This window comes from Pipistrellus hanaki, assembly GCF_964339955.1.
Source record: "Pipistrellus hanaki genome assembly, chromosome: 1".
Taxonomy (NCBI): domain Eukaryota; kingdom Metazoa; phylum Chordata; class Mammalia; order Chiroptera; family Vespertilionidae; genus Pipistrellus; species Pipistrellus hanaki.
In genome coordinates this window covers 104,677,912-104,690,447 of record NC_140503.1, presented here as the reverse complement: position 1 = coordinate 104,690,447, position 12,536 = coordinate 104,677,912, and the positions used below count along the sequence as shown (strand labels likewise).

Below are 12,536 nucleotides of genomic sequence, written 5' to 3'. Positions count from 1 at the left end.
CATAATGAACCTAAAATCAGATAAATAAAAATTATCCAATATGAAGAAAAGAACAAAAGTAGAAAATAATGAACAGAGTATGAGGAATGTGTATGATATCAAATATTCTAAGATCATGTAAATTGGTATCTCATAAAGAAAAGAAAAATTGTAGTAGAAAAAAATTTAATATTGGACAAAAATTTCCTAAATTTGATTAAAACAATGAAACACAAGTCCAAAAGGTGAAGCAAATCTCAAACAGGATAAATATAAATATTTTGGGACATCACAGTCAAATGCTAAAATTCAAAAGATAAATATAAAATAGTAAGCAACCAGTGTAAAAAAAAAAAGGTACGTTATATATAAAAGAATAACAATAGGGTAACATCAGAGTTTATAATCACAAATAATGTAGGGGAAAAATGGAACAACATCCTTAAAGTGCCAAAAGTTTGATAGTTCCTAATGATGTTAAATATATGTCTATGTTATGACACCGTAACTCCACTGACAAGTTTCATTCCAAAGAATAAAAATATATGTATACAAATGACACAAACAAGAATGTTTGAATAGCTGGATCCTTCACAATAGCTCAAAATAGTACACAACCCTTTTATCCACCAAGAAATGAACGATAAACACAATGTTGTATATACAACTGTATACGTGTGTGTATGTATGTATGCACACATATTCCACACAATGGAATAAGTCAGCAACAAATTACTGAGTTATAAAACAAGACAGATGAAAATGTATAGCATTATGTTGCATAACTTCAGAACACCAAAGAATACACACTGTATGATCCTATTTCTGCAAAATTTTTAGAAAAGGCAAAACTAATTTACATAGCAATGAAAATCTTTTTTTATTATTATTACAGGAATCTTAACAAAAGTTGTCTAGCCCTAGCCAGTTTTGCTCAGTGGCTAGAGCATTGGCCTTCGGACTAAAAGGTCCCAGGTAAGATTCCAGCCAAAGGCACTTGCCAGGGTTGCAGGCTTGATTCCACACAGTAGGGGGCATGCCAATCAATGATTCTCTCTCATCATTGATATTTCTATCTATCTCTTTCCCTTTCTCTCTGAAATCAATTAAAAAAATTTTTTTTTAAAGTTGTCTAATGGAGCTGGGAAAACGTACAAGAGAGCAAGAATAAATTTTCTGATAAATTTTTATTCCAGTCTTTTATTTTTAATAATTTTATGTTCATGGTTTGTCACTTATCTTTTAACTGAATATTTTTTTTTGTAACTGAATAATCTATTTTTTAAATGTTTAGTTCATTTTAATTTATTGGTATTGCGTTGGCCAGGTGGCTCAGTTGGTTGGAGCTTTGTCCCATATACCAAAAAGCTGAAGGTTCGATTCTGTCAGGGGTGCATGCAGGAGGCAACAGTTCTCTCCAAAATCAATAAAAACATAACCTCAGATGAGGATTAAAAATACATTATAAAAATAATTTATGGGTGTTACTTATATATTTGGATATTTTTCTGCCTTTTTATTTTATGCTTTGTATTTACCCTTATGCAATTTTATCCAGATTTCCACTGATTTTATTTATATTCTGACTTCTTTTTTTCATTTTATAAAGTTATAATATATGGTATACACTCTTCTCTTTATGAATTTTTAACACATTCATAAATTCGAATCTAAATTCTTTTCTTTTCCTAAAGGTACAAGAATTTTCTAATGCTTTTATTCTAATCAAACCATCCCTGTAACAGATGATGCTACACAGTACTTATTTTCACCCGTTTTCTTCCCATAATCAACCAAATTAGATATTACTACTAAGTTTTACAGACTGTTTATTTAGATTTATACACATTTACCAATTTCTCTATCAGAACTCAAAACTTTCTAATGAGTTAGTTCAGCTTCTTTCTCCACAAAATCTTTTAGTAACTTCTACTGTGTTTTTTCAGATTACTATGTTACTTATGGCTATTGTTCATCTCTGCCTTTCATTTTCATCATTTTAAGAATTTTATAAATAGTCAAACATTTTGAAAATCCATTTTGAGACTTTAATTAGTGAGGTTAATCTATTTTTATTAATTTTAAATAGTGGCTTTTGTATTTTATTTGATATCTCCCATTTATTCTTTAAACACATTTTCCCCTGTAAAGGTTTCTTATGAGACTTTAAAAGATAAAGATTCCATTTTGTTTATCCATATCTAAAACTGAAACTAATGGGCCTTATGGAAAATACATGCTTATCTTTATTAAAAACTGTTTTTTCCAAAATAACTGTACTATTTTACATTGCTAATAGAGTTTAGAAGTGTTCCAATCACTTCCCAACCTCATCATCATTGTGATTGTATTTTGCATTTTCCAAATTACTAATGAAGCTGATAATTTTTCATGGGTCTATGGACCATTTACATACCGGCATCTTCTTCTTTGGAAATGTATATTCAAATCTTTGGCCCTTTTTTAACTTATTTTTGCCTTACTGTTGCAGGATTTTAAAAAAAAAATTTTTTTTTGTTTTCAAGTCCATTAACAGTTTCAGTATTACAAATATTGTTTCCCAGCTGTGGTGTATTTTTTGTTTTCTTAATATATATTTTTAAAAGATCAAGTTTTCAATTTCAGTGAATTCCAATTTATCAATTTTTCCATGCTCTTATTGTCCCATCTAAGAAATCTTCGCCTGTCCGAAGATTGCAAAGATTTTCTCTCAAGCTTTAAGTTTTACTGTTTATAAAGTCCATTTTGAGTTAATTTTTATGTATTAGGGGTCAAAGTTCTCTTGTAATATATAAATATCCAATTGTCCCAGTGCCATTTATTTAAAAGCCTATATACTTTACCCCCCACTGAATTACCTCAGCACCTTTGTGGAAAGTCAATTGGCCATATATGTGTAAGACCTACTCCTGGATTCTTTACATGATTCTATTGATCTTTACACTGGGAATAACTTCATTATCTTAGTGTTGAAATCATATAGTGTATTCTCCAGTTTTGTTCTTTTTCAAAATCATTTGGTCATTCTAGCTATTCTATTTTAAAAAATATATATTTTATTGATTTTTTTTATAGAGAGGAAGGGAGAGAGATAGTTAGAAACATCAATTAGAGAGGTACATCAATTAGCTGCCTCCTGCACACCTCCCACTGGAGATGTGCCCACAACCAAGGCAAATGCCCTTGACCGAAATCGAACCTGGGACCTTTCAGTACGCAGGCTGACGCTCTGTCCACTGAGCCAAACTGGTTTTGGCATTCTAGCTATTCTATATTTCTATATAAATTTTAGTTACCATCTTTTGAATTTCTACCAAAAAATCTGCTCTGATGTTCATTAGGATTACATATTCAATCTACAAATACATTTGGGAGAACTGACATCTTATAAAAACAAAAACATGTACCTATCTTCACCTATTTAAGGTATATTTTATTTTCTTTCAATTGGACACATAATACATATTTCATTAAATTTACCCCTAAGTGTTTCATGTTTCGGTATATTGTCTGGGCTGGCGATTGAACCTATGACCCTTTGTTGCACAGGCTGGCACTCTAACCACGGTGCAATACCAACCAGGGTGACTTTTTTTTTTTATCCTCATTTGAGGATATATTCTGATGAAAGAGAGAGAGAGAGACAGACAGACAGACAGACATTTTTTGCCTCCTGATTGGAGATCAAACTGTAAACTTTAGGTTCAAGGGAGGATAATCAACCAACTGAGCTACCCAGCCAGGGTAACTTTTTCAACTTTACACATGATACTTTTATCTTATTTTTTCCTAATATAAAGATTTAAAACTAGAAATTTTCTTCTAAGCACTTTAGTTACATTACACACGATGTAATGTATTGTTTCCATTACCATTCAGATCAAAAGACTTTCATGTTTCCCTTATGAATTTTTCTTTTAACTCATGAGTTATTTATACACTAGAGGCCTGGCACGTGAAATTCATGCATGGTAACAATCCCTAGGTCTGACCTGTGATCAGGGCCATCTTCCCCCCTTGTCCACAGCCAGCCCACCCCACCCACCCACCCACCCACACCCAGTTCTTAATTCGCCATTGGGCGATCGGAGACTGCCGCACGGGGGAGGGACCAAGATATCACCATTCCTGAGGGTCACCCTCTGTGTGTGGGAAGATCAGTGGGGTAGGGGCCTTGGCCTGGCACCGCCCGCGTCCCTCACCACCCATTTGTGGTTCCCTGTTCACCATCGGGCAATGGGAGCCTGCTGGCCAGGGAAAGGAATCAAGAAGTAGTCAGTGCGCCTCATAGTGACTGGTCAAGCAGTTGTGGTCATTCCACAGTTAAGATCAATTTGTATATTACCCTTTTATTATATAGGATGTTGTTTATTTTCCAAATATATAAGAATTTCGCAGATAACTTTCTACTATTAACTGTCCATTTTAGTCAGACAACATACTTTAAATTTCAATCATTTGTGTAACCACACTAAACTATAGCCTGAGGTCCCAGACATTAAGGCAGCCACAGTCAGCAAGATGAGAGTCGTTAGGAGCATCAAGCCCACAGACAGCCCTTTTCTGACTATTGATCCTTCATCTTTTTCATGAATATCACCATCTCCATTGTTCTGAGACTAGACTATCAAAAGTATGGGTTCAAATTGAAATGAAGTTCTATTTTACCCTTTTTCTCTTTCTCCTGCCATCTTATGCCTTATCCTTTCCAGAGCTTCTGACCTCTGCAGAAGTGGGGCTGCATCTCATACTCACGATAACCTCAATCCTTTAATTTCCTCCCTGCCAAATCTCAGAGAATTAGTCACTGCATTGGGAAAGTAGGAGCACCAGAAATGAAAAGGAGGAAAAGCCACAATACCTTTTATGCCTTAACCAGAGTCACTTCTTCCACATTCCATTTGTTAGAAGGGAGTCACTAAGTACAGCACAAACCTTTTGAAGGGAGGAGTATCAAAGAATTTGTGGACACATTTTAAACTGCCAGAAAATAATTTTTACCTTAAATAGTCATATACCTTTTTTAAAGAAATTAAGAAATGGAAAGAAAATACATAAAGTCATTTGTTTTATACATATTTACTATTTCTGATCTTTATTCCTTCCAGTAATTCATGGATCAACATAGTTGAGACCATGGGCCAAATAAAACCCACTTCCTATTTTTGCAAGGTCTATGAACTAAGGATGGTTTTTATATTTTCAAATGGTTGAAGAAAAATAAATGGAAGAATCTTTTTGAGACATATGAAAATCATATGATGTTTAAATTTCACTGTGCATAATAATGGTTCCTTTCACAGCAGAACTGAGTTGTTTCACTAGAGACCACATGACCTACAAAGTCTAAAATGTTTACTATCTGGCCCTTTGCAGTAAAAGTTTACCAATCTCTACTATATATACAAGTTACCATCTGGTGGTGTCATTTCCCTTTAGCCTGAAGAATTTTCAATACCATTTCTTATAGAATACAAACTATGGTGACAAAGTCTCAGATTTTGTTCATCTGGAAACATCTTTACTTCAGCTTCATTTTTGAAGGACACCTTTCCTGTGAATTGGACACTATGGATAATAATTTGCAGCACCACTAGATTCTGTTATGCTCTTCTGACAACTGTTGATTTTTCTTCTAACAGATAGTTAACTTTTCTTCTAACAGGTAGTTAACTTGTCTGGTCCCCAAACTACAAATACAGAAATTTTGCCTAAAAGCTGTTTTGGTTTGGGGGTTTTGCTCTGTTTTGTTTTTAACTGTGATTTTTTTTTTTTTTTTTTTATATATATCTTTCATTCTCCACTGCTTTCAATGAGAACTGTTAATCATATCATCATTCCCCTATACTTAATGTAATATTTTCTCTTGGATGTTTTAAAGATTTTCTGTTTAGCAATTTGCCTATAATGTGCCTAGTTGTGGCTTTATTTTGTACTTATTCTTCATAAAGGTCACTGATCTTCTTGGATCTCTACGTTAGTTTTTTTTAACCCATCATGAAAAGTTTTCAGCCACTATTTCAAATATTTTTTTGTCTCTTTCTCTTCTCTACTTATGAGATTCCAATTAAGGCAATAAGTATTCAGCTTTCCCCACCCAAAAGCTATGCACAGATACAAAAAAACCCTCAGTCAGAAAAGCAACAAACTTGCAAATGTCACCTACTGCAGTTCCTTGCATCTTTCAAAGGTAATTTCCTATTTGGTTTGCAATGCTTCTTTGACAGCACTCTACAGTCTATTTCCAGTACACTCACAGCAGTCAATCAATTATGGCTGGCAATATTCATATCCTAACTTTGAGTTTTAGCCTTTTGGCAATTCTCTCAGTTCCAGGATTTTCCTCCTAAATTCCAAGCTGGTTGCCAGTCCTCAACTTTGTCCTCTGACACCGCAAGACAGTTATAGAACTACGAGGGGCCCTATGCACAAAATCCATGCACAGGGTGGGGTCCCTAGGCCTGGCTGGCATCAGGGCCTATTGGGGCCATCTTACCCAGTTTCAATCGGGTCTTGGCAGGCAGGGGCCTTCTAGCTGCTGGCCCAGGGCCTGAGGGCCTGCCAACTACTGGACAAGGCCTGCCAGCTGCTGGATGGGGTGAGAGACAGGGGAAGGGACTGGGGGAGGCTGGCTGTGGGAGTGTACTGTGGTAGCTCCTGCACTGAGCATCTGCCCCCTGGTGATCAGTGTGTATCATAGTGACTGGTCTACCGGTACTTCCAGTTTTTCAGTCGTAAAGGTCACTTAGGCTTTTATATATATACTAGAGGCCAAGTGCACAAAATTCATGCACGGGGTGGAGGGGAGAGAAGGGTCCCCTCAGCCCCGCCTGCACCCTCTCCAATCCAGGACTCTTCAGGAGATGTCCATATGCTGGTTTAGGCCCAATCCCCAGGATCTTGCCTAAACTGGCAGTTGGACATTCCTCTCACAATCCTGGACCGCTGGCTCCTAACCGCTCACTTGCCTGCCTGCATGATTGCCCCTAACTGGCCCCCCCCTGTCAGCCTGATCACCTTTAACTGCCTCTGCCTACCAGCCTGATCACCTCTCTCTGCCCCCCTCGCCAACTTGGTCATCCCTAACTGGCCCCCTACCGACTGATCACCTTTAATTGCCTCTGCCTGCTGGCCTGATCACTCCCAACTTGCCCCCCCTGCCTGGCCTGATTGCCTCCAAATGCCCTCCTCGCCTCCCTGCAGGCCTGGTTACCCCACGCAGCCTGCTGCTCAGTCATTGGGTCACCCATCACTAACCTCCCTGTCGGCCTGGTTGCCCCACGCAGTCTACTGCTCAGTCATTTGGTCACCCATCACTAAGACCTCTGCCGGCCTAGCCACCCCACACAGCCTCTTCAGTTGTCCATTGGGTTGTGATGGTTGTTTAGGCTTTTATATAGATAGATGGGAGTTGGGAAGTACTTTGTGCAAAAAGCTACACATTCACAATTCTTACCTAGTTCTTAAAGAATGATTCTCCTCAAGTTTCTGCTTCTTTTTGCTTTTTTTTTTTTTTTTTTTTTTTTGGTCTTCTAGTCTTTGGGGTTTTTTTCCATTTCTTTCAAATGGTTATTTTGAATTTTTTTCAAGGTTTTATCATTTTTATCTGAGAGAGGGTTCATTCACCTCACCAATTTACCATTACCTAAACCTAATAGACCCTGACTTTAAAAAACAAACAAAAAAAACAAACAAAAAAAAAACAACCAATATCCCAAATATGAGTTTATAATTTTATATATTATAAAATTTTAATTATTGGTATAACTACAATGGAAAAGGAAATAAACTACCTAAAATAATGAAAAAAAGTCCAACTTCCACAATTGTAGAAATAAATTTGCATGTGAATGCAAGTAAATGTACAATTTCTTTATATAGACTGTGCTGAAATTTGTGCTTTCCTATTCTGGGCCAACATATACCAAGCTGGAATACAATCAAGCTTAAGGCTGAGAGACATGAAAATCAACAAAACAAATATATCACTTGCAACTATTTATAAGTTAAAAATAATTAATTTAAGCTCCCAGAAAAGATCTATAGATTGTTTAAAACAATGTTCCATGGATTAAAATATTTTAAAAAGAAAGATGGATAAATGGAATAAGAATTTGTATACCTTTTAGAAATAATACCAATAATTAACAGTAACATTTAAGGATGTCTTTTTTTTTAATGAGATACTTACTTCTGTTATTTTTAAAATGAGAAAACATTTTAAATAATGTTTTTAAAAATACATTACATATTTTCTTATACCAAGATATAGTAAGAAGAATTAAATAAGAAGAACTAAAGAAAAACAGTCATAGCCTGGCTGGCATGCCTCGGTGGTTAACATCAACCTATGAACCAGGAGGTCATGGGTAGATTCCAGTCAGGGTACATATCCAGGTTGTGGGCTCAATCCCCAGTGTAGGGAATGCATGAGGCAGCCTACCAATGATTCTCTTTTATCATTGATGTTTCTATCTCTCTTTCCCTCTCCTTTCCTCTCTGAAAACAATAAAAAATATATTTTTTAAGAAAGAAAGAAAAGCCCTAACTGGTTTGGCTCAGTGGATAGAGCATCAGCTTGCAGACTGGGGAGTTTCAGATCCATTCCAGTCAAGGGCATGTACTTTGTTTGTAGGCAAATCCTCGGTGTGTGTGTGTGTGTGTGTGTGTGTGTGTGTGTGTGCAGGAGGCAGCTAATCAACGTTTCTCTCTCATCGATGTTTCTAACTATCCTCTCCCTTCCTCTATGTAAAAAAAATCAATAAAATATATATTTTTTAAAACTTAATTTGCTCTTAGGAATTTCATTCACTGATAACAGCATACTAAAATTTCAAGGAATTTCTATCACAAAACTGAGAAACTAGCAAAGTGTATCTGAAATGTACTGTAAAAAGCTTAGAACAGAAAATGTAAGTAGTTTCGCCGAAACCGGTTTGGCTCAACGGTAGAGCGTCGGTCTGCGGAGTGAAAGGTCCCGGGTTCGATTCCGGTCAAGGGCATGTACGTTGGTTGCGGGCACATCCCTGGTGGGGGATGTGCGGGAGGCAGCTGGTCGATGTTTCTCTCTCATCGATGTTTCTAGCTCTCTCTCTCTCTCTCTCTCTCCCTTCCTCTCTGTAAAAAAATCAATAAAATATATATTTAAAAAAAAAAAAAGAAAAAAAAGAGAAAGAAAATGTAAGTAGTTTAGATCCATCATATGCAAATTTCTGAGTTAATCGTCAAGTATTCTGTAGTATCCTTAATTTTATTCTCATTATTTCAATTAGTCTAATAACTATAATCCACAACAGGTAAAAGAACCCATTTTTATGCAGAAGGAGTATAACAAATAGAAAAGAAGAAAATGGAGACCAAGAGCATCTTTTTATACCTATTTTATTAAAAGAAAAAAGAATATCCACTATGATACTGTCATTCTTCCTTAAGCCAAAACATTAATGTGGTAGCGTTGCACTAAACCGGACTAAAGAAAGTCTAATAAGAGGACTCAAGCAGATTCAACTATAAACGAACATAAAAATCAGCAGGAATTTGAAAGGGGAAACTTGTGGCAGTGCTGAATATATTAATCATCTTGTGGTGATTATTTCATAGGTGCATATATTTTGCAAAAACTTATGACATTCTATGCTTTTGCATGCAGTTTGTTTTGCCTCAATTAGATTTTAATAAAGCTTAAAAAAAAAGTCATTAGAAAAGAAAATCACTATTCATTTTTACCCATTACTCAACTACTTTAAAGACAAAAATAAAAATCAATTCAGAGTCTGTAACAAAATGTAATTAAAAACTTAAGGATCACAAGCAAACAGACATTCAAAGTAAAAAAACAACAATAGGTATATTGACTTTTTTAAGAGAAAAAAACTAAAGTTTCATTAAAAATATCCTGAGACCAATTGGTCAAAGGATTCTAGAGGTCATATTGCCTATATAATTTATGCCCCACCCTGGTATAGAATGCTCTTGGTTTTCATTTCCAAATGAATACATGATGACATAGTTTATCAAGATTTTCAGCCTTACTGTACTTCTCTTCCTTGCATCTCTGCAGAATCTCTAAGCTCCTCTGGTGGACTGGGTGTTGGAGAAAGCTAAAACTATCCATACTTTTCAAAATTGCACATGGCGCTGTATCATCATGCCCTTAGGAAGCAAAAGAAAAACAAAAAAATTGAGAAAAGAAAAAACATCATATAAGCCCAAACCAATTGAGAATCAAGGATAATGCTACCAACTTTCTTAGAGTATATAAAAACATATCAAATGATAGGAGTTAAAGGTAAATGATTTTTCCAGTTAATTTGAATAAATTACACAACAATAACAGTAAAAAATAAAGGTCCTTTTTAGTAATCAAAATATCCTTTTCAATACTAAAAGTGTTGGAAGTTAACACCATACTAATAATTTCTAATTTAAAACAACTGGTATGGAAATTATAAAAACAATTGGTATGGTTTAGACTTTTTTTAAAAAATTGACTCATTTTTTTTCAGTTCTGAAATATAATTGGTATATAATTGGCAACAATGCAAGAAACACTGATGAACCCCAAAGAGAAATTTACCCAAAACAAATTACCAAAAGTTAAACAATTATATCACAAATCTTGCAAATAACAAAACTTGTAGTAATTCCAACAAGTGTGTCAATTTTAAAGAGTGGGAAGAAAGCGCCACAGAGCAGGAAATCCCAGCAGCACTTCTGTATATTTATAAATCTAAAAACAAGCTAAAAAGTCTGTACCTTACCACCAATTCTTATAAAGTGAGACAGAATCAAACTACTGGTGGGAAAGGGAAGAGAGCACTTTCAAATAAGGACCAAAGCCCCAGATTAGTGTTGCTGAAACAATGAATCACTCAAGCAATAATGGGGGAGGGAAAGGTTCAGTACCATAAATACTAGCAATAAATGAATTTAAAAGAGAATATAGGTTTTCCAGGTATGGAGGGAATTAGAGAACATCTCTAGACTTATGCCTTTAAATTCAAATTTATGTACCTTGCCTTTAAAAAGCAAAAGTGAATAGTTACCAGATAGAGGTAAATTAAACAATGAACTGAAGTTCCATTGGTGCATATCTATATATATAAAAGCCTAAGCGACTGAATGACCTAACATGTCAACAGGTAGCTATGATGCACATTGACCACCAGAGGGAAGATGCTTAATGCAGGAACTGAACCCTAGTGGTCAGTGTAATCCCATAGGCAACCTCCCTTGGCCGCCAACCCCCTATGGTCCCTCCCCATAACTGGCCGGGTGGTCAGTGCACCCCCAGAGGAAACCTTGCAGTCCCTCCCCGAAGCTGGCTAGCCCAAATTGGGACTGTGCAAGACAGCCCCAACAGGCACCATTCACCTGCCAGACCAAGAGATCCCACCCATATGCAAATTCATGCACCATACCTCTAGTCTATCATCCTATCTAATATTAGAGTAATATTCAAATTAACCATCACTCCATTACACTTACCAGCCAATTAGGAGCAAGTATGCAAATTAACCCCAAGCAAGATGGCTATGGCCACTGAGCAAGCAGGAGGGAGGCTTGGGTTTCCCCAGTGATGGAGGAAGCCAAGCTTCCCACACACCCTGGCCATCCCAGGCCTCCACTCCAGGCTAAAAAGTTTGAATTATAGAAGATAAATCCCAACAGAAATGGCGGCAGACACAGAGCTAGGAAGAGCAGGAGGCTAAGATTTCTCCCAGCAATGGAGAAAGACAAGCTTTCCACACACCATGGCAGGCTCAGGCCTCCGCTTAAGGCTACAAAGTTTTAATTATAGAAGATAAATACCAACAGAAATGGCTACCGCCACAGAGCAAGCAGGAGGCTTGGCTTTCCTCCAGGCTACAAAGTTTTTTCTATTTTTATTTATTTTTTAATTAAATATTATCTGTGTAAATACACCATTACCCCCCCTCCCATATATGCCCTCCCTCCCCATAGTTTTGTGTCCATTGGTTGTACTTATATGCATGTATACAAGTCCTTCGGTTGATCTCTTATCTACCCCAGATCTCCCTACCTTCCCCGCTGTAATTTGACAGTCTGCTTGTTGCTTTACTGTCTCTATATCTATCTTTTCGTTCATCAGTTTATAATGTTCTTTATTATCCATAAATGAGTGAGGTCATGTGATATTGACCTCTCTTTCATTGACTGGCTTATTTCACTCAGCATGATGTTCTCCAATTCCATCCAGGTTGCTGCAAATGATGAGAATTTCTTCTTTTTTATGGCAGCATAGTATTCCATTGTGTAGATGTACCATAGGGTCCATTTGATCCAATCATCTGCTGATGGACACCTAGGCTGTTTCCAAATCTGAGCTATGGTGAATTGTGCCGCTATGAACATAGGGGTGCATATATCCTTTCTGACTGGTGTTTCCAGTTTCTTGGGATATATTCCTAGGAGTGGGATCACTGGGTCAAATGGGAATTCCATTTTCAGTTTTTTGAGGAAGCTCCATACTGTTCTCCACAGTGGTTGTACCAGTCTGCATTCCCACCAGCAGTGCACAAGGATTCCTTTTTCTC

At 36.4% G+C, this 12,536-nt stretch overlaps 1 protein-coding gene across 13 annotated transcripts in view; it reads right to left on the bottom strand.

The window, feature by feature from the left end:
* Nucleotides 1-12,536, bottom strand: part of MYO9A (myosin IXA) — a 410,239-nt gene that overhangs the window by 147,193 nt on the left and 250,510 nt on the right. For all 13 annotated transcript variants that reach the window (XM_084897620.1, XM_084897626.1, XM_084897629.1 and 10 more), the window contains one exon: nt 10,012-10,131. In XM_084897620.1, the coding sequence (XP_084753746.1) occupies nt 10,012-10,131 (120 nt within the window). The remainder of the gene's footprint in view (nt 1-10,011; nt 10,132-12,536) is intronic.